Below are 22,520 nucleotides of genomic sequence, written 5' to 3'. Positions count from 1 at the left end.
TTGGCTTACCCCAAATTCCCAGATGAGGAAGTGAGTGTTGCCAACTGAACAGTCTATCTTTTGCTATAGCTTAGTTACACTTAAGGAGTCTTAATCCATTTTTTGCTTGACTCAGGGGGCACACGACTGCAGAGCATACGGACCTCTGTTTTAATAATTCACAGCCTGCCTCTAAGCACTCCATCAGCACAATTTAGTGGAGCTTTCACCAGCAAAGTGCTGTGAAGATTTGAGCATGTATTCCATGCATAGAAAAGTATTCTAGCCCCCATGTTTCATGTAATGGGGTCCCATGTTGGGTCCCCATGTGGCAGATTATATAAATTGAGGCTCTTGCTGTCACTGCTGAACATTTATGGCCATCTTTACATTATACTCCCTGTATGGAGAGAGTAGTGTCTTACCAGTGACCCTCTGTATGTTGTTGGCTTTCTCCAACCACCAAAACCAGTATAGGGATGGGGACTGATGGATGTCACCTCACTCAATAAGTCATTCCCCAGGGAAACTGCTACAATAGAAAAGTCCTAGCCCTAGCTGACACCAACTTTCCCCCCTGAGGTTGAGGGTTTTGGAGCAGGACCTCATATAAAGATCAGAGCATGTGCAGAGGAACTGACTTAGTATACTGAACAAACTAGATTAAGTTTGATAGGACCTGTTTGGTTTGGGCAGATCCACCTTGAAAATGGAAGATCAGGGAATAAGGTTTGTTCCACACATTACTAGAAATGGTCAATGAGCTGCTGTTGGCAGAAAGTAAGTAATCACAGTGTTTACCTTCCTCACATGATTCATGGTGAGGGAGCAGCTACATCCTCTAGCAGCACTGCCATAAATTGGACTTACGGGTCACATTGTCACGGTCTGGGACATAGGTGGCAGCAGTCCAGACCTGAAACACTGGGACCAAGGTGTGGATGGTAACAATGGTGGCAGTTAAATGGAGGACGGAAACTCAATGAGGCTGGAACACAGGAACAGGAGAAGGAACTGGAGCAAGGACAGGAGAACCAAAGCAGGAAAAGGGACTGGCAGCAACGGGGTATAAACCATGTTGCTGTGGCAAAGAACCAGGGGGAAAGGCTGGCCCTATATGCCCCTCTTGGGTTTGCCTCCAGGTGCTGATCTGGCCATACCTGCCAGGCCGCACCCAACTCCCCCAAGACAAACACAGCAAGGCCCTGGTTCTGCAACTCCTCACTGTGCTCAGGGCCTGGCCCCTGCAAATACTTATGGTACTCACTTTTCCAATGCATTTTGTAATTGGTAAAGATACCCAAGTAAAACCACACATGTGTTATGTAAGTTATGATTTGTGCAGTTTGTATAAATTGGCTGTTTTCTTCTGCAAAAAATACACTTGGTGCTTTCCTAGTTAACCATTTCTTCTCTGTCTTAATTTAACTTCTTTATTTATTGAATACATTTCTGTCCAGGCTTTCTGCCCAGTTGTAGGTCTTCCAGGCAGCTCTACAGAAGTCGCCATGTATTTCCTAATCAAATTACACAATTTTATTGTACGAATCTAAATTTTATGGAAAGTGACAGGCAGGGAGAAGGAACCTTTTCCATGGTATATTCTTTGTAGGAAGAGGCAAGAAAAGATGGGTAAGCTGTGATTATTAGTGAGTGATATTCATTGGCCTAAAGCTTAGAGGCATGAGTGCTCAGAGGACCTCAGTAGAATGAGTATTGAGATCCCAGCTTTGATCTCTGAGACCACATTGCCCAGAGCTCACCTGTCACTAAAGTCTTCTTCAAATGTTCTGAACTCTTACATTGTGTTCATCTGTGACTGGAGGTGCCGGAGTAGATAGAAATTCAGTTTTTCTAAAATTGTGGGGAGTAGATGTGTGGCAAAACAGCATTCTTCCTACATCTCAGTTTGAGTTGCAGCGTTGGTGCTCATTACCCTTTAGGGCACCTTTTGATGAGTCTTCTTTTCTGTAAAGATAAATTACCAAATGGTCCTGGCTGAATCCCTCAGGAAACAAACTGCCTAGTTTTGAGTTCTTCTAAATAAATGGCTATAATGTGTGTGGGGGCATTTGGGAGCAGAGATAGGCAGTGATAGCTTCCTCCCTTCTTTCTTTGGGCTTCTGCCTCCATCCAGCTCACGTTGTTCAGAAATTAAGGGCATTATGTGCTACTAATAAAATGAATTAGATTAGATGATGATGCTACTTCTGGGTAGACTATCAAGAGTACTGGGATAATAAAATGATGCTGTGTAAAGTCTTGAGCTAAAAGTCAGTATTTGCATGCGTGCATTCATGCAATGCTGTGCAATGTCTTCCCTCTAGAGCAGTTCCCCCAAACCCGGTAACTATTGGCCATGTTGCCTAGGGATGATGGGAATTGTTGTCTGTTGACACCTAGAGGGTATCAAGTTGGGGAAAGCTGCTTTAGAAGGTTTCTCCCCTTCCCCTGCCACCACCCAGCATTCAAATGGTTGCATCTCTTCCTGGGGTATATGTATCAGGAATGGGTAGAAACCATCGTTCTCCAAGGCACCAGTGTGGCTTCTGTCACCCCTCTCTGCAGGCCCCTCAGCGCTGGAGCTTTCCTTAGCAAGGATTCTGAGAAGTGGGACTTCCCACTCTTGGTTCTTATGAAAATGCCTAGGCGGCATAATTTAGAGAACAGCAGAATGAAAAATCCTCTCTCATGCAAAACTAGGTTGGCAGCAGAGGGAGGGAGGAGAGATTTCAGCCTTGCAATCCCCCGTTCCCCCTCCTTCCACACTTAGCCTCACATCCCCTCTGGGTGAGGCTGGACGGGAGTAGACAGCCCTGACAGTCATCTGGTGGGATTGAAGGGTCTTCGCTCCATGCCACCTCCCTCCCCAAGCTACGGCACTTCCTCTCCAGCTCCAGCTGTGCTTCTCCAGATTACTCTAGGGGAGTATTAGCATCCTTTAATAACTCTGGCAGACTTACCAAGGGATTTGTTTTATTAATTTGAAGGCTGGGTACAGCAAATAGGTTAGAGCTCTAGCCAATTCACGGACTTTACCAGATCTTCCTTTGCTTAATCATCACTTCTGCGCTTCTCAAACTCACCCTCTCCCAGCTCTGCTCTTTGTATGACTATTTACCTCCAGAGTGTTCAGTGTTATGCAGAGCATGGCAGAATTGCACAGCGGTCTCTACCGCGGGAGCTCAGCTAAGAGTCACTTCATGGCTTGCCGTGTGTTCCCAATCCTGGCCTTTGTTCCAGCAGCATACCACTGTTAGCAGGAGCGCAACCTGCCCATACATTAGCACTCCTCCAGGATGGAGTGGAGAGAGTGAAGGATAAGCAGCACACTACACAATACAACCTGCCAATTGAAACATCTAGTTGTGGTCTTATGCCGGCTACAGGCAGTGTACACTTGACGTTTTATTCTAGAATCAATGGAGACAGATAGCTCAGTTGGTTAGAGCATGGTGCTGATAACACCAAGGTTGCAAGTTTCATCCCCATATGGGACAGCTGCATATTCCTGCACTGCAGAGGGTTGGACTAGATGATCCTCAGGGTCCCTTTCAGCTCTACAGTTCTATGGTACTTGTAGTCCACACACACAATCCAGATCTATTGCATTTTTGTGCATGCCTGAAAAGCTTCCTAAGAGACTAGTTTCATTCTGAAAATGAAATTGAATATGGATTCTGCATTAACTCACGGTGCGTCCATTTGAGAACAGATCATTTATTTATTTTACTTGTTAAATTTGTATACCACCCTTCATCCAAGGATCTCAGGGCAGTTAACAACATTAGAATACAATATAAAAATACAAAATGTATAATAAAAGCAAAAACAAAACAAAACAATCACCCCACCCCTTCACCCAAATACATTTAAAAGGTTATATAGGATGTTAATCAGCCAAAGGCCTGGGTTGCTGTTTTTATTTTTACTGTATTTTAATATTTTGTTGGAAGCTGTCCAGAGTGGCTGGGGATGTCCAGCTAGATGGGCGGGGTATAAATAAATAAATAAATAAATAATAATAATAATAATGACAATAATTATTATTATTAGGTATTTTGTGGTTTTATATCTTGATTATATTTTGTGAACTGCCCTGAGACCACTGAGTATAGGGTGGTGTATAAATTCAATAAATAATAATAATAATAAAAAATTGCCTGGCACCAAAAGGTGTATAATGAAGGCACCAGCTGTACCTCCCTGGGCATTATTACAATCTATTTCCTGCCTTCCAAAGTGAGTTACAACAAATAAAATAATCTAAAACAACTTAAAATTACAAATATAAGGCGAGTCCTAAAAATATACACCTCAGGTGTCCAAAGTGAAGAGGTGCAACTTCAGCTTTCACCGAAAGCTGTATATTGAAGGTGTCAGATGCACCTTTGTGAGAAGACAGTTCCACAACTGGCACTGGGGTGTGTTTGCATCCATACCTGCATAATGATGCTGTGATCGCTGTCACGACTTTCTTCTTCATTCATCTATGGTGTGTCCCTTAATCAAGGGGAGGGTTTTCAAATGTCTATCAAGTAACCACACCCACCCTTGTGGATGGCAGCACCTCGAATCAACAGCAAGTTGAGGATGAGCATGAAAAATTCAGGGTCGTGAAAAGCTAGGTTTTGTTTTTATAAACGAGTCAGTTTGTCCTCAGCCACAGTTTAGATGCAATAGCGTGGGGTGTTATTACCCCTTCCATACCTTTTACCCTCCAGAACTGTGAATATGCAGAGTCAGAGTGGAACTAAGGGTACAACTAGATATGAGGCAGGAGATCTCTGATTAAGATTTGTAATGTATGCTTTAAAGAAAGAAAGAAAGAAATATTAGGGGAGATGGAACTGGATCAGAATCGTTGTCCTGCTGGAAATGCCCCCATACTGGTTTCCCAAATAATAATGGCATGCCAAACTCCTATTTTTCCCTGTGGGGAAAACATACAAGTTCCAGCTACCTATATGTTTTCCTTATGTGGCAAACAAAAGCTTTCACCATTAGGTTTGTTTCATGCTGATGATGTCACTATGCGTGGTGGCTCCACCCACACATTTTAGAACATTAGAGCACCAAGATGTGTTTGGGAAGCTTCCGTGAGTATAGGAGGCTCCCCATTACTGGACGGTTGACTGCAACAACAGCTGGAAGAAGCTTCAAAATGACAGAGGCAGAGCAAAGGTATTTTGCTTGCAATTCCTTTTGACAACAGTGACACCTGAATAGGGCTACTGGGGGAGCTGTGATCAGATCTGGTTTTTGGAGGGTGGTGGTAGTCTGGATCAGCTGAGAGTTCTTCAAAGTTCGCTGCACCATTTTAAGTGTAAAAAAATGCTCCCTTGAAGCTCCTGATTGCCTCATGGTGGTGGGGAAAGGAGCCTGTGTGATGATGATTCAAAAATAGCAGCTTTGAACACAGTTCAGATTGGGGAACATGGCATGGGCCAAAGGGTAAAAAATACCTCATTGACCCATGCTGTTAGTGCTGCTCTGCTGGCCCTTGAGTTATATACAGTATTAAAAAAAATGGAGATCTTACGAGTCTCCCACCACCTAGTCTGGCCCTTAGAGAGCCTGGCTTTCAATTTCAAGTCACCACTTCGGTCTCTCAATTTGTGCAGCTGACATAAATGTTGCAAATGTACGCTACCAATTGCAAGAGGGCGTCTAGCGTACATTCCAGGTGATGAAGATTTTACATTGCTTTAGGGCCTAACTGGATGCCCTGTGGGAGTTGCAGTCACAGATTCCCCAAATAAATCTTCATCTTCTAAAAATAGCCACGGGACATTTCTCACCCACCTTCCCTAATTTGTATACGGGGCTATTGGCTGTACAGAGAAAACCAGACTCATGCCCATATTGTGCCTGTATGTTTTCCCAATTGTGGTTAATAGTGATTCAGTGACTTCCCCCCTTCCCATTTCTCTCGTTTTCTTTCCCCAGCGCCACTCATGTGGAATTGGACTGCTGGTTGCCCCCCTATGTTTTAGAAGAACATAACACTGGGATCTCCCATGTACCAAGCAGTTTAGCCCTCACATGTGTAGAACAAAGCAAAAAAATAAAAAAAAGTTCCAGACAGTGTGATTTGTGCCCATTGAGACTGGTAGGACAGAAGGCAAGAAGGGCAACAGTAGATAGAGCCAATGACATTTGTTCCCATCACCCTCCTTGCCGAGTTCTTCAAGGGCAACACTGAGACCAAGGAGGAGGAAGCTGACAGACAGTGCTAATCCCGTACTGGTTGTAGGTGAGGAGGCAGGGCATGTGAAGGCCGGCTTAAGACAGGCTGAGGTTGATGGAGCAGTGCCCCATTTGCCCTAATACACCAGCCTACATTGGTTTGAGGTGCAAAAATTCATTTCATGTAGTCAGACTGGGTAGTGCCCTGGCCGAGTTGCAGTGAGGTGAGAGAAGAAGAGCAAGGATGGGAACTTCTGCTGAATGTTTGCCACAGGAAGGTTGCCGAATTCACAACAGGATGTCTGGGTGTGCCTTCTGAATAGAAAAACTTTCCCTTTGTTTCACAACCTTTCTTCTCTCCCTTCCCCCCTTACGTCTATTATTTGAGACGTTTCCCATCAAAACCTACAAAGGGTGAAAGTAATCCAAGACCCACCTAGGTAGGTGTAGCTAAAGAGATCAAGTGGCCTAGTAATTGGAGAGGAAGCCTTTCACTACTAGGTCAACAGCTCCCTTTCATCCTGGGTGGTTCCCATCTGACGGCTGTTCAGAAACCTGGAGTAGGGGATTTTCTGTCTGGTTACCGGTAGACAGGTGTCCAGAGAATGCCAGGGAGAATGGAGCTGACTTATACCGTGAAAGCGGGCTGCCTGCCCCTCCTTTAGAAGTGGGGCTCTCCTGTGTTGCTCAGTGTCCAGAGGGTTGGCATCTAACATAGGCTTCCCCTGTCCCAGATGCTGTCTAGTCTGTAGGAGTTCAACAAAGGCCTCTCTGCCCTCCCCTCTCTCCCGGATTGTCAGCACAGCACCTTTCATCAGCGACAAAACCTCACATGAAATATTCAAAATAAAATGCCCCAGACATTTTGTGCTACAGCCATGACAATGATCTGAGCTATGCTATCATCTGTTCCTTCTCATCTCTCTTGATCTTTCCCCCATTCCTTTTTGGGGCCTACCCAGGTGGCTACCGCCACACCTGACAAAAGGCAGTCGCCCTGCTGATCCCTATTTGAGCAGAGCTATTAGCATCAAAGAGCAAAAGCAAACAACCCTGGCTTGCAGCTCAGCACTCTACAAAGCCACTGTGAATGGGTCCTTGTGCCTAGGACAAAGGAAATCCAGCCCATTGCCTTTTGTCAAGAGACTCCCATTGCTGTTTCTGAAGTGCTCTGAAGTAGAGAAAGGGATAACCTCTCCCAGGAAGAAAGGCCTGTGTGATCCTTGGTATTTTAGAAGGGATGTGGGGTCTGCAGTACATTCCTAGTTTCATACAGGACTTTTTACTTCCTTTTTCTGCACAGTGGGCGAAAGGAAAGGGCAAGTAGCAGAAGCTAGCTGGAGCATGAGCAGGCTTTGGAGGTAAGGGGTTATGTATACAGAAGCATGTTCACGGAAGCCTCCACACCATGGGTAGGCAAACTAAGGCCTGGGGGCTGGATTCAGCCCAATCGCCTTCTAAATCCAGCCTGCGGACAGCCCAGGAATCCCCGTGTTTTTACATTAGTAGAATGTGTCCTTTTATTTAAAATGCATCTCTGGGTTGTTTGTGGGGCCTGCCTGGTGTTTTTACATGAGTAGAATGTGTGCTTTTATTTAAGAGCATCTTTGGGTTATTCGTGAGGCATAGGAAATCATTCATTTTTCCCCCTCCCAAAATATAGTCTGGCCCCCCCCCAAGGTCTGAGAGACAGTGGACCGGCCCCCTGCTGAAAAAGTTTGCTGACCCCTGTTCCACACCACTGTTTTTAAAGAGAAGCATTTTCAGAAGGGGAAAGTTCAGAGTGGGGAAGTGGGTAGAGGGAAAAGTGGGTGCTGAACACTTTCCTTGGCTTTCCCCTTTTCTTTTAAAGTTAGTTACCATATTTTTCACTCTATAAGACGCACCAGATCATAAGACGCACCTAATTTTTGGAGGAGGAAAGCAAGAAAAAAAATATTCTGAATCCCAGAAGCCAGAACAGCAAGAGGGATCGCTGCACAGCGAAAGCAGCAATCCTTCTTGCTGTTCTGGCTTCTGGGATAGCTGCGCAGCCTGCATTCACTCCATAAGACACACACACATTTCCCCTTACTTTCTAGGAGGGAAAAAGTGAGTCTTATAGAGGAAAAAATACGGTAAGTTACTTGAAGGTATTTCAGTTGCAAAACCACAACACATTACTCAACATTTATATTAAACACTTAGTGGGTGGTGGAAGCACTTGCGTGTATTTGGAGGGGGGCAATAGTCATGGAGAGTTTAAACAACCTTCCTTTGCTGCTATACTGTGCTCTAAATCAACCTTTCCCAGAGTTTTTCCCCCCAGTGTGTGTGTGTGGGGGGGGACACACACACCATATCTGCATACACTCCCAACATCCCAGTGAAGCGAATCGGGACATGACCCAGCCTCTCAACACACTTAAAATCACTCCCCCGCCAACATCTCTGTGTCCCCTTCGCAGATTCATCCACCCACCTCAGTTACCACCCCTTTCCCACATTGACATACCACTCGGGCCCCCTCTCACTCAGCTCCTCCCTCCCTCGGCGCTCAGCCCTTTCCCCTCACATCCTGCTGACATGCCCTTTGCGCACCTTCACCCACTGCTCCTTTTTTTGCCCCAACAGTTGCTTGCCAGCCCCCTCCCCTTCCTCTTCCCCTCCCACAACACAAACACACACATATGGTCACACACGAGGGCTGCAGAGGCTCCTTCTCCTGCAGTTTGTTTTGTTTCCACTGAAGTTCTGAGCCAGTGCTACTCGTGCAATGTGAGGAGGAGGAAGCGTGTGGGCCCAAGGTGAGAGTAGTGATGGTGGAGGAATAATTTTTAAATGAATTTATACATGAAATTCGTCAGTTCCTGTTCCAAATGAACTATCCATGCGTGGTACCACCTCTCACATAGAGTGCTCACTTACGTCTGGGGTGCGCATGAATTGTCTTCTTTTTTTAAAAAGCCTGGCTATTAAGCATACAATGTTTGTGAAACAGTCAGGCCCTACGCTGTATTGTTATTTTTGCAGCATAGTTTTCTTATATTAATGTAATACTATTTATTTCATTCACGAATTGCTTCCCACGAGGCATCCCAAAGCGACTTACCATGTAATAACATATATAATCCTTTCGGCTTCTCAGTTCAGTTCCTCGACAGATATCAAGGCAGCGTATACTCTCCAAATATATATATTTGGAGAGTATACGCTGCCTTGATATCTGTCGAGGAACTGAACATATATATAATGTATGTTGCTGTAAATATGTGGACAGTTCTATGCCAGCTATTTCATCTGCTATGTGGACCTGTTATAAAATGGCAATAATCCAGAGAACCACACATGTGCAGAGTCATCTGTTGCCAACAGTGGGAAAAATCTGGCTTTTCATTCAACACAGAAACAAAAAGGCATGCTTTTAAAACTACATTACCCAGATAAATTTGTCATTGCTTATGTAACCGGCTCTGGGGTTGAGTAAGGAGGTGGCCCACAGCTTTAGGCAAATGAGGCAACAACTACCTGACCATATGGTAGTTCATCAGCTAGCCTGCCATATACCTCCCCCAACATAACTTTTACTACTGCTAATACTGATTTAATGGCTGGTGCCATTTAGCAAGCTCTGATTCTCTATAGCCTCATGGAGGAAGGCTGACTCCTGAGCTCTGCCTGGTGGACAGCTTTATGGAAAGTAGGTTCTGTGGGAGGAAGAAAGCATGCATGACTCCATGCAATAGCAAGAGGTAGCAGCTGCCCCTCCAAAAATATGTTCTCTTATCCCACACAACTGAATGAAAGCACATAGCTTCATGAGCCACAGCAAACCAATTACGGTAGGTTAATGACTTAAGTTTGAATTAAACATTTAAAAGCCTGCAAGTGAGTTTACATTTTAAAAAGTTCCTCCCTCTTTCCCCCATCCACTTTTAATCCAGTAAGCATTAGCACTTTGCATGGGAACATGGGGACATTTTCTCATAGGCATCTAATAATTGCTTTGATGGAGACATCACATTTTTAAATCACGCAGCATAGGAAGGACTCATAAATTAGCTCTGTGACATGATGGTGTGTGAATATGTGTGTGTGTGTGTTTGGGATGTGACCTTATTAAGGAAATTGATGTGAGTCAAACTTGAGGACTTTTATATAGTAAGACATCTCTTCATTTCTCATGTAAACATGGATCCATCTAGCCACAAACTAGCAAGTGCTCACATGCAAATGTGGAAAGATGCTTTGGGATAAACACTCTTCTGACATTCAGATTATATTGAGATTACTTACGATCTATAGTATATGCTTGTTACCTCTCCTCATGCTTGATGCTGGGTGGGGTTTTCTTTTCTTTTTCTTTTTTGAATGAGTCTTGCAAAAAACCCCAAAAAAGATCTAAGGAAGTACAGTATTTTAGAGCCACCCCTTGAAGATCATCTCAGCTTTTTAAATCTAATCTTGTTGTTGCTTTTTGGTTAAGGTTTGTAATTGTTTTAGCATTAATTGGTTTTTCATAGCTGATTGTGGTCTGTTAGTTGCTGGGGTGTGGAGGTTGAACAGACAAATGTGATAAAATCATTAAGGGTTCACCCTCAATTTTGCTTGTTCTGCTGCTTCCTCCTGGGAAAACCCCGCTGAATTTGAAGAAAAGTCAATTGTTTTTTTCCTGTGGATTGAGGTCTGTTCTGATTCAGTGGCAGACAGTCGGTTTGCCCTGGAAAAGTGGTTGGACAGATGAAAAAAGTTCTCAGACCCATGTTTTCTACGTGTGGGACAAGTGGAAGTGTGGATGAGCCCTCATAGGAAAGAGAACTAATGGCTGACTTTGGGATTGACAACCGATCTGCCATCCAGCAGTTTCTCATTATGGGTTGTAGCATGTGCCTAGCTTTCGTAAGTTAACAAGAATTTAAGAAGAGCCCTGCCAAATCAAATCAAAAGCTTATCTGCTCCAGCAGCTCGATGACTGTGCACTCCCTCCATGGTTGGAAGCATAATGCTTCTGAGCAGCAGTTGCTAGAAACTGCAGGAAGGGAGAGGACTCTTGGGCTCAGGTTCCACTTGCAGGTTCCCCACAGGCATCTGGTCGGCCACTGTGAGAACAGAATGCTGGACTAGATGGGCCATTGGCCACATCCAGCAGGCTTAGCTTAGCTTAGCTTTCCCATGGCAGCCAGCCACAGGCAGGGAATGAGGACATGACCCTTCTCTTGCTGTTACTCACCAGCAAATGATATTCAAAGGCAGCATATTTCCATCATGACTTAGCAGCCATGGGCAGCCTTGAATTCTATGAATTTGTTTAACCCCCTTTCAATGTGTCTGTGAGCTGGTGGCCAGATTTTACCTTTTCTCAGCCCCATGGGTCACCTCATCAGGTGATTGAGAGCTGGGTGTCCCCACCCACTTATCAACGTTGGCTTGCAGCCATGCGAGGATGTAGTGACTAAGCAGGATTGAAGGCCCCATCCATCAGCTGATGAGCAGTGAGTTCAGCCATGCTTTTTGCAGGGATCATCACCAGTGAGTTCACCGTGGGCAGCTGTTCCAGTTGCATCTCTACCTCCTTTACACCTGATTTTACACATGATGTTAGGTGTGAGGCTGTTGGGTGTGGTTTGAGGAAAATAGCTTGGCAGGTCAATGAGGAGACATGGCAGGTCAAATTTGCCCCATAAGTCAAAGGTTCCCCACCCATGAACTCCAGGAACTAGGCATTTTGCTCTCTACATAATACTGGTTTGCTCATTGTTGCATGTCAGCCACATCCCTGCAGATTACCAAAAGGTGCTATTGGAGCTGCTAACTCAGCAAGGACCAGGTGACAGAAGCGGCCAGAGAGGCCAATCTGGTTCTAATGCTGATGATTTTGGCTTGGTTCCTTGAACTGACCTGCTAAGCCGAGAGCCTGCTGGGTGCAATAGCCACTGAACTATTACCCTTGCCTGGGAAAAGATCATGCATCAAAAACTCAAAAGTTCCCATGTTGTCTGCAATGAAGGATGGTCACAGGGAACAGTGGGCAGAATGTCTTGAAATGGCTTGTCTTTTTATTTTTGTGCTAGCCCTTTGAGGGCTGAGTTTGGAGCTCACAGCTGGTCATAAATTCACACGAACCCTTTCAGAAAAGGGAGCTAATTTTTCTTTTCCTCCTGAAAATAGCTTGAATGTACTTGAATTTATGTGAATGAAGCTATCCTGCTGCAGGGGTTATGCTCTTTATTTCTCCCTTGTTTGAAACTGTGTGTGAAATGAAATGACACAGAATATTCTAACCAATATTCTTGCAGGAGTTGACCTAGGTTGGGCCTATCTGATTCCGGAACCTTTCTCTCCGTCCAGACAGATACGACATCTGACTTACTTCTACATGCACAGAGGAGGGCCAGCCAAGCCCTTTCCCTTGCATGGGTGGGCTGATGACCATAGATGGGTGGCTTTCAAAACTTCTGGTTTTGCATGAAATTGATTTCCATGCAAAGAAGCTAAGCTGCTTGTGTGTGCGCATGTTGTGTGTCTAATACTTTCTCTCTCTTTCTCTCTCTCCCTCTCTTCCCCCTCCCTTTCGTGCTTCCTATGAAAATGCTTCATCAGATGTCAATCGTGTTCCAGGTGAGTGTTGTGTTTGCTAGTGTGGAAGGCTACTCTTTTGAGGACTGGGGTGAGCCTAGAGCAAATATTTCAAGCAAGTGATTGGAAAAGTATTAGACTGCAAGGATGGTATTTACAGGTGCAGTGTGGTGGAATGTTTGTTTTGTCACGATAAAATGGTGAAGAATTATACACAGCAAATGCAATGTCAATGAAGAATAGTGAGGATGCACTGAGTTAGTGGTTTCTTTGGATTCTAACCTATTTCAGGTCAGTTGTTGCTTAAGAAGTGAAGACCTGGTATGCTGCTGTTGCTACAGTGTGAACCTGCCATTATTGAAGAAATGTTGTTTTTGCTGAATTGTTCAAAGGTTTGATGAAAACGCAGCTGAAATAAGAAGCAGTAAATCTAAAAAAATATAAAGTTAATTGTTGTCCTGGAATATTCCTTAGAGCATATAGTCTAAGGGTTTTCTTCATTTGTAATATGTGTGAATGAATGAATGAGGCTTCAGATGCAGTTTCATTTTGTGCTCTTCCAGCATATTGGATTTATCCACCCCAAGGAAATATTCATCCACAGAGAATGCTGACTCCCAATTTCTAGGTGGTTTCCCCTGCCTAACGTTACTGTATAGCCTTCACTTCTGGGGTGGAGGATGTTGATCTAATGAATGAACAAACAATATTAAAGGTCTTGGTTTGCCTGCCACTAAAGTCTCTGGCCATATAGTGAACTCACAACCCAACTGCTGTGTTTTTCACATCCAGGGAAGCTTTGCCATGTGATAGGTGCTGTACCAGCTTCTGAGAAGAGGAAAAGGCCAAAACTAGGGACCAAGATTCATGCTTCATGCCAACGTGTGTAACTTTCCACCATTTTTAAAAAAATGAGAAGCAGTTTCAGGAGGCTTGTACAGTGGCAGGGATGGGTCACTCAACCATGATCAAATGTATCCCCTAGTTGCTTTTTTGTAGAGAGTTTTTTCTCTCTTTTTTTATCAAGGTGAGAAAGATAACTGATAGGCAGGGGTGGGGAACCTGGGATGGGTCAAATTTGGCCCAAGGGACTGCTTTCCTCAAACTATGCCCACTTGCCCCCAGTGTTGGGTATGGCGCAAATAGAGATATGGCAGTATTGACTGCATTGCACAGATCTCCATGGGGAACCCAATTGCTCGGCCAGTCCTTGATGAATCAGTCATATGAGTTTCCCTGGAATAGCAAGTAGGGTTGAAGTCGCTGTCCAGCAGCTGATGTGTGATGAGTTCAGCCCTGCCTGATCAGCTGTGTGACTGAGTTCCCTGTGAGGAACTCAATCATGCAGCCAATCTCTGTAGAAAACAGCTTTGCCGGGCCTGTGTGCAGTGCTCTGTCAAGCACAGGGCTGGCAAATCCCTTGCACTGTAGTTCCTTAGTGCCTGAAGGAAAGCTGGCTGTTGGGAAGTGCTGTGCAATGGGCTTTGACAGGCAGAGATTTTTTATGTTGCTGTAACCTGCCTTGGTACCTCACATTGAACAGTGGGTAAGAAATCCAATAAATGATAATGTGAATTAATCATCATAATAAATAACCATCATAATTAATCATCATGATTAATAATCTTTCTCTTAAGTCATTCGATTTACACCTAGGACTGTAACTCCCCCTGCCCAAAATCAATCAAGTCAAGAGTGCAAGTTAATCTACAGTTCTCTTCCTATTCTCTCTGTATCATGCTTTCCTCGCTCACCATACGGACCATATCAGCATGGAATAAGGCAGTACATCCTCACAACACAACTGATAATAAGGGTGGAAGAGGTCATGTGACACTGTGTTTCTTCCAGGCATGATTCCGAAAGAGATTTGATCAACTAATAACACCCATTTCATATTTGCCTTTGCAATGTGTTTTCCCTCTCTAAATGAACCAGGTATTCATACACAATTCAAAATGGACATCATGTCATATAACTTAGATAAGAGTAGAAGTAAAAATCTCCCCTGCCGCCCAGAACAGAAGATTCCTGGTGAGGGCTTCCATGGAAAGGAGTTAAGATGCATGGAAATGAGTTAAGATGCATGCAAAGCATTTTTCAGCACATCTGGTGCTGGAAGAAGAGTTATAGGATATTTGTAAGAGTGGCAAAATGCCTAGTTAGCTCTCATTTGGCACCTGCTTCACAATAGTCCTCGCACAACAGCACCCCTCTCAATTCAAGATCCGCTCACACCCCTTAACTATTGCAGCTCAGTTAAATTTCCTTAACTGATACAAGTGGACTTGGCATTCTCTGAGCACCTGTTGCATACACACAGGCTTGTGTGCCCCTCCCCACACCCTCCCTCTTCTCCTGGAGATATGCTATGGATTTGCCTATATGCAATTACGTGTCACTGTCAGCTGCAGTTGCATTCAGCAGGCAGGGTGCGCAAAAGGGCACATTTTCACATATATCTGGTGCCTTCGCCTTACCTTACTTCAAATTTGGCAAAGCTGATAAAATTGCCCTAAGGATTGGATCTGGCCTGTAGGTCCTTAGTTGGCCATCCCTGTTGCAGCCTGTTTTGATGCAGAAAGGTGCCCCAGGCTGTTTATAGATTTATGGGACAGTTTAGGAATTTCCTTTATCATGCAACTATTTACCCGCAGGCAGCAGTAGGGCTGCAAAGGACTTGTATTGATGAATTGATTCATTTTATTTGCCTGCTAGACAGGCCACAACTAATACCCCAGTCAACAGCCTAGGATTGGCTGTCACAAAGTGCTTGACCCCAAGACTTTCTCTGTGGGCAAGCCAAAATCAAGTGAACTGGAATTTGATTTGAATGAACTCTTTTATTTTCATGCCAGCCATCTCATTTTTTTAGACTACCATTTCTGTTAGCATGGAGCCCACCAAGAGGAATGATCTTTTTTTTTTTTATAAAATTTTTATTGGGTTTTCACATTTTAATAAACATACAAACATAAAAAGACACAATAAAACACGTATAATTTCATAAATTTACTTTCATTCCCTTCTTTCCTTGACTTCCCCACACCCCCCTTTCCACCTTCCAATTTCCTTAATTGTCTCAGCAAATTATTTTCTCCCGTCTCTTAAATGTTATTCTTATCTTTTCTTAAAATTTGTTACTTTTTCTTGGCCCAATTTTGCTTATCCAGCTTTATACATTAAATACTTTCTCTAGAGTCGGCCTAAATTCTCTCCCACAAATTCCCTCCTTAAAATGTTAAACCAAAAATCTTATATTCCCATTCTAAATCTCAGATATTCACTACTCTACTCTCCCCTCCCCCCTTCCCCGGTTTCCGTCCCTTCCCAAACCAATGTCCTTAAAGATAAGAAACCATTTTAGCCCGGATTTCTCACATCCGAGGCCCTTAAGCCCCAGTTAGTCTCTCTCCACCAGCTTTGTTGACAGTCCATTTTGTTGGCCTTCTCTTCTCGAGGGGGTTCTGCCATCCACCCCTCGTATTTCCTTCTTTCCAAATCAACCAAGAGCAATTTCTGGCCAGGATCAATCAGTCTCCCATACTCCAACCTAAAGAAGAAGTCCCAATCATAAATGTCTGTTTTTTTATAATCCAATATTCGAGTTATTCCAGGGGCTTCTTCCTTTATCTTTCTCTCCTTCTGCAGATTTGTAATCCACTGGTCATCTTCTTTACTTCCCTTGTTTCCAAAGGTTGCAGGCTCTTGGTTGGTTTTTTCCACTTGCATTTCCTCTCCTCTCTCTTCTTCTTTTTCCCCCAGCTCCAAAGTTATCTTTTCTTCTGCAGCTGCAGAGTTTTTTTCCATCCACTTTGTGTCATCAGCAGAGTTGTTTAGTTCAAGATTGAAGGTCATCAATTGTTCAGTCATAAGAGAACTGTGCTCTTGTAGAGTTCCCACAAGGCAAAACATTCTTTCTATCTCCGCCCATACTTTTCCTTCTGCAGCCATTGCAATGACTTTAATTCCCTCCAGGGGGGTTTCTATCTTTTCCAACAGTCTGTTACTTTGTTGTTCACAGTCACCTTGTTTCCAATCAGTTAACTTTTAATGTAACACTTTTAATCCAAAAAGATATTATTAACACAGTTCCAATCTTTAGTCTCCCGTTTGACAGCTCTTTTGACAGCTGTCAAACTCCTTGTTCATTTTCTCGGGCTCACGCACAGGGCACTTCCCGGGTCTAGGGGGGGGGGTCAACCCAGAAAGAAAAGCCTCTGAAATTTCTCTCTCTTCCTCTCCAGCACAAATACTTCTTGATCCAATTTGTGAAAGTTGTCTATTTAAACACCAACGTCTTTTCCGACCTAGTGGTCTCTCTTTGCTTTAGATCCTTTAGTGGGGGGGGGAGTGTGGACTTCCTTTTTAACACGTCCCCCCGATCGTACTTAAATTCAAAAATAAAATCTTTTAGTGCCGAAATTTCCTCTACTCACGGGTTGCATTTTCCAGTCCAATTTCAGAAAGAAAGATAGCGCTCTTCGGTCCTGGCTCGCGGCTTCGCTCCGCCGAGGTAGCGATGGACTCTCAGCACCACGCCGCTCCCCAGTCCACTCCGCAGCCTTTAAAAAGGCTCTTCGCGGGTTGGGGAGGGCGCTTAAGGTGCCCACCGAGTCACGAAGTCCGCAGGCTTCCGCGCCTGCGGTTTTTAAGGGTCCCCGTGTCGCCGGCACGGCAAGACCCGTCCTCGACGGAGCCGACTCCCTCCGGAGCTCGGAGGGAATCCGCCATTACCCGTTCGCGCTATCCCGGAAGTCCCCACCAAGAGGAATGATCAGCTGTGATGCTCCTCGCCCTCTTTAAGAGCCACTTCATAACTTTTCTATTTCAGTTTAGAACTGCAAGCATGTTTTTGGTCAATAGTGCAGGTTGGCTTGGCTGCTGTTTGCTCCACCTCTCAGTCCCTGGAGACTACCAGGTCTCTGTGAATCCTTTTGCCACTGATGTATAGTAAAGTGTCATTGCCAGCCAGGTCTCTCATGTTCATATCCTCAGGGACTCGCCACATGTTTGTTTTTAAAACAATTCCACTTTTCCATAAATCATCCTCAAAGCAGATAACACTGTTTTATTTTTATAACAACAAATTCAACAACCAATAAATAACGATGCAGCAACAGGGACTCAAGGTGGCTTACAGCTAAAACAGAAACAATTAAAGGCATAGAAAAAAAGCATGCATTCAGAACCAATTAAACATTATTAGAATTGAAATATATCAATATCTATATAAAATATCTATTAGAACATAGATGGAAAGAGGCTGGAGTGCCCTCCATCACTTTTTAAATTGTAGGGTCTTAAAAAAACACATTGTCTTGCATAGAGGCCATTTTCTTTCTTAGCAAGGCCTTTATTAAGGTATAGGACTGATAGCAATTAAACAGTGGGGACCATGCTGTTTGACCTTATTTCTGCCAATACCACCACTTCTGGACTCACTTGGCTACTAAATTACAGTAGATGAGGCTACTGAGATTTCTGTGTCGTCGTGGTTTTGCACATTCTTACCTGGGAGTCTCAGAAACCATTAGCAAACATGGTTCATCCAATGGCTGTGGGTGCGTCACCATCATCAGATAACAACAACAACAACAAAACAACAACAACAACAACAACAACAACAACAACAACAACAACTATTATTATTATTATTATTATTATTATTATTAATTATTTATACCCCGCCCATCTGGCTGAGTTTCCCCGGCCACTCTAGGCGGCTTCCAATCCAGTGTTAAAAACAATAGAACATTTAAAAACAAAATAGATAGCCCCTTAAGGTTTCTAAGGCTAGAAGAAGCTCTCAGTGCAAGGGTAAAGTTGATAAAGAACTGAAGTTAGAGCATTTGATTAGAAATTTGATTAGTTCCTGTGAAATCTTAAAAGAGACAGATTTGGAGGGGAAAATTGTTGGGGAAGCAAACACTTTGATAAGACTTGTGGGTTTTGTTTGTTTGTTTGTTTGCTTATGTAGCCTGCAATGCCACCGACATGAGCCAACAGTGTGACGCGGCAGCTAAAAAAGCCAATGCAATTCTGGGCTGCATCAATAGGAGTATAGCATCTAGATCAAGGGAAGTAATAGTGCCACTGTATTCTGCTCTGGTCAGACCTCACCTGGAGTACTGTGTTCAGTTCTGGGCACCACAGTTCAAGAAGGACACTGACAAACTGGAACGTGTCCAGAGGAGGGCAACCAAAATGGTCAAAGGCCTGGAAACGATGCCTTATGAGGAACGGCTAAGGGAGCTGAGCATGTTTAGCTTGGAGAAGAGGAGGTTAAGGGGTGATATGATAGCCATGTTCAAATATATAAAAGGATGTCACATAGAGGAGGGAGAAAGGTTGTTTTCTGCTGCTCCAGAGAAGCGGACACGGAGCAATGGATCCAAACTACAAGAAAGAAGATTCCACCTAAACATTAGGAAGAACTTCCTGACAGTAAGAGCTGTTCGACCGTGGAATTTGCTGCCAAGGAGTGTGGTGGAGTCTCCTCCTTTGGAGGTCTTTAAGCAGAGGCTTGACAACCATATGTCAGGAGTGCTCTGATGGTGTTTCCTGCTTGGCAGGGGGTTGGACTCGATGGCCCTTGTGGTCTCTTCCAACTCTATGATTCTATGACACAATAAAGGTTCAGTAGTGGTGAATTTATACTGGATGATCCACACACCCTTCCACTTTATTAGTGGTCAGTGCTGCTTTCCCAAGGTTGCTGCATTATTGCCATCTGGAGGGGCATTCTTGCACCATAGGACAATAAAATTGGAACAGCCCCCCCAACCCCCATTTGTGATATGAAAAATTACAGAATTTCAGCAGGAAGCTATGGAACATGCACCTATTGGAAATGAAGCAGCATGACCACTTCAAAACCTTTGTAGGCTCAAATAGTATTGAATGTGGGGTTGTGCATAACTGCCTCAATATCATGGTTAGCAGGAATCATAATAAATGCACACTAAAAAGGATGTCCGGGGGGGGGGTGTCTTTAAAACCAGCTGAAACCCCCAGGATTCCAGCTTCTCTTCCTCTATTACCTTTACAGACTTTCTGTGGCTTTCCCCTAGGATAGTCCTGCTTCCTAGCTCTTGTTTCTGTTTGCCAAGTTACTGGTGCCAGAATGCTATGTCCTACTTCATAGGAACTGAAGAGCTGTCATTGCTGGGTCCAAATTGGCCTTCAGACTAGAGGAGCTCACCTGCTCATAGTAGATGCTAACAGCTGTGAACAAGTAATACACAGCTTGGCAGCTTGGTTGCTGTGTAGCTTTTCGCTGGGGATTTCTCAGGAGCCCTCTCTTAACCTTGCTGAAATGGATGGAGGTTGCACAGCACTGGTGGTTGTTGAAGTGTGCCCAGTATTTATGTTTTAGATTGCTGATCCTTTACACCAGCACAGCTTCTCATTCACTTAGGTCACCCTTATATGAACACTTGTATTCCCATCCCCCCATTTTCCTGCATTTATTGGTTTGGTAATGCCAGTACTTAAACAGTACAAGACAGAAAGATAATATATTGACACAAGTTCCAGCAAAGTAACCAATTATACCTTAAAAGCCAGCTGAAAAGAGAGAAATGTGTCAAACTTTTGGTGAAGGAAAGAGAATCCTGGTGGATTTCCACTGAGAAAGTGTTCTGTGGTTATAGGAGCACCACCAAAAAGGTCTTGTCTTTTGAATACGCCCACCTACAATTCCATATGGATGCAGTGGAACACAGGGCCTCTGTCAAGAGCAAGTCAGAAGTAAATCACATGGAGTTAACTCACTCTAAGAAAAAACAACAACAACCAGGTTCTGCACAGGAATGTCAGGCCTATAAGCACAGCTACTCTTCTTCGGTAGGTCCTGCCCCTATGAGGCAGTTGTGGCTCTATGAGGCCACCTTCCCACAGCTGCCTAAGTGCCCTCCTCTCCCAGGTTTCCCCCAAGTAATCTGAGACTGCGCCTGTGTGCCTGTCTCTGCTCCTCCTGCTTCATGCCTCTCCAGGTTTTGGGAGACCAGGAGGGAGGGGAGCTTGTCATGGTAAGAGGGGGAGGGACCTTCTGCTTCTTCACCAGCCTGAAACATTTCTGCCTCTTGGCCTCCCTCATCCCACTCTCCTGCTTCCACTTCTGGTTCTGGAATTCTCTCTGCCCCAGACTCCCCCTTCTCACCAAGCCATGCTACCTCTTCAGCTTCCAACACCTCTTCCTCTTCCCAGTCTTCTCCCTCTGACCTCTGATCATCAATCATCTCACCACCCACCCTGGCTTGGAGCCTTCTTCCTTTGGGGGTTCACCCCAGCTGGTTCCTCCCACTATTCCTCTGCGTCCAACCAGTCCTTAACAGCATCTATGGTCAATGTTACTGTACAGGGAGGTTCATATGGGAGCATGTGATCTCTGGGGTAACCTGATCCTAAGCTGCTTAGGGTTTGCATATAAACAGGCTTCTCCATGGGCATCATTACTTGTAAGAGGAACTGCATATGCAGACAGGTGCTAACTCTGGTTCATAATTGTAAAATTCTACCCAATGGCTGTAGCTGTATAGCTGCTGCCCAGTCAAATGAAAGTAGCTTTCTATGTAGCCCATATTTCACCTCTAACCCCACTCCTCTTTCTAACGTTGACAGACTTACTTCTAAAATGGACACCTTGAACAGGAATGAAAGAGATGAAAAAGCACCAGTCACCTGTTGGGGAAGTGAGAGACTCTCATAATTTCTGCTGTCTCCCTGAACAAGTGGATGAGTGGTGTGACTAATAATTTCATTGGCACAATGCAGGGTCTCAATGTTGCTAGGTTGGGATTAGCAATGGGCTAATTCAAGCAGACAGCAGCTCACTGTGTGTGAGCATATCTAAATTGAAGCCATTCTTTCTAAAAGAGATCAATAACTTCATTAAAACTTTCCTCTTATAGACTTAATTATAAATTCAAATGAATTCTTCCACTGTTCTAAATTTGAAAATTCAGCCATGTACATAATTAACGGTTTATTCCCATAATAAAATATTTTATTCATATTTACAAATGCTCTGTTTCTAGACCACTTATTTGGAAATCACATGTGAAATAACATGGAAGGAATGAAGGTTTAAAATCTGCACAGTTCTTCCAACTAGGTACATTCTTGCTATTTCCCATTATGTGTATCTTTGCACATGGTCAGAAGTGGGAGGTGCTCTAATTCATTCATAGTATTTCACTTAAATTTAACAAAGGGAAGATCCAGTTCCAGGACATGGCTGGCTACCATCTTGGATTTATTTGCACATGATCTCTTCTGCCCCCAAATGCTCAGAGCACAGTTCAAGATGGCAGCAATTTGAAGAGTCAGTCAAGTAAGCTGTTCAGTTTCGAGGGCATTAGATGTAGCAATAATTGGAGAGTGGAATATTTTGCAATGAGCCCTTGATTACACATTCTTTGATATGTAAAGCTTCTTACTGGCACACATCTACCCACTCTTTAGTCATGCTATTTATCTAGTTCCTGTTTGTGGGAACTTCCATTTAAATGCCTCTACGAGCCATATGTGTGCCGTTAAAACTTATTAAACAGAGCGCAGAAAAGTAACTTGAATCCTCTGCAGCCTTTCATACTCTTACCACATCAGCATGAAAGAATGCATGCAAATAATTCTTCTAGTCCATATATTACCCCTGAAAATCTCTTCCACTGACAGAGACTTAGTCCTAAGATGGGCATCTCAAGTGGAGATGGAAGAGGTGGCATAGCACAGCTGTTTTGTGTAATTGGATTGGAAATGGGCCTCAGGCTACAATATCTCTGCTTAGCTTC

At 44.0% G+C, this 22,520-nt stretch overlaps 1 protein-coding gene and 1 long non-coding RNA gene across 31 annotated transcripts in view; one reads left to right on the top strand and one right to left on the bottom strand.

Annotated features, from left to right (window-relative positions):
• The window catches only part of NRXN3 (neurexin 3), a 1,209,742-nt gene that overhangs the window by 89,970 nt on the left and 1,097,252 nt on the right, over positions 1–22,520 (top strand). For all 28 annotated transcript variants that reach the window (XM_083500839.1, XM_083500837.1, XM_083500855.1 and 25 more), the window contains exon 3: positions 12,748–12,765. In XM_083500839.1, the coding sequence (XP_083356965.1) occupies positions 12,748–12,765 (18 nt within the window). The remainder of the gene's footprint in view (positions 1–12,747; positions 12,766–22,520) is intronic.
• LOC310707218 lies at positions 1,399–5,004 on the bottom strand. Of its 3 annotated transcripts, none has more exons than XR_014526391.1 (4): positions 4,943–5,004; positions 4,690–4,789; positions 4,422–4,549; positions 1,399–1,947 (listed from the first exon to the last, which is right to left on the bottom strand). It is a non-coding gene; the product is annotated as an uncharacterized lncRNA (long non-coding RNA). The 3 variants fall into 3 exon arrangements; XR_014526392.1 differs by adding an exon at positions 3,101–3,392 and having other exon boundaries at positions 4,690–4,990; XR_014526393.1 differs by having other exon boundaries at positions 4,690–4,990.

This window comes from Podarcis liolepis, assembly GCF_965112155.1.
Source record: "Podarcis liolepis genome assembly, chromosome: 1".
NCBI lineage: Eukaryota > Metazoa > Chordata > Lepidosauria > Squamata > Lacertidae > Podarcis > Podarcis liolepis.
The sequence above is the reverse complement of the archived record's forward strand: the minus strand, read 5'-3'. Positions and strand labels throughout refer to the sequence as shown.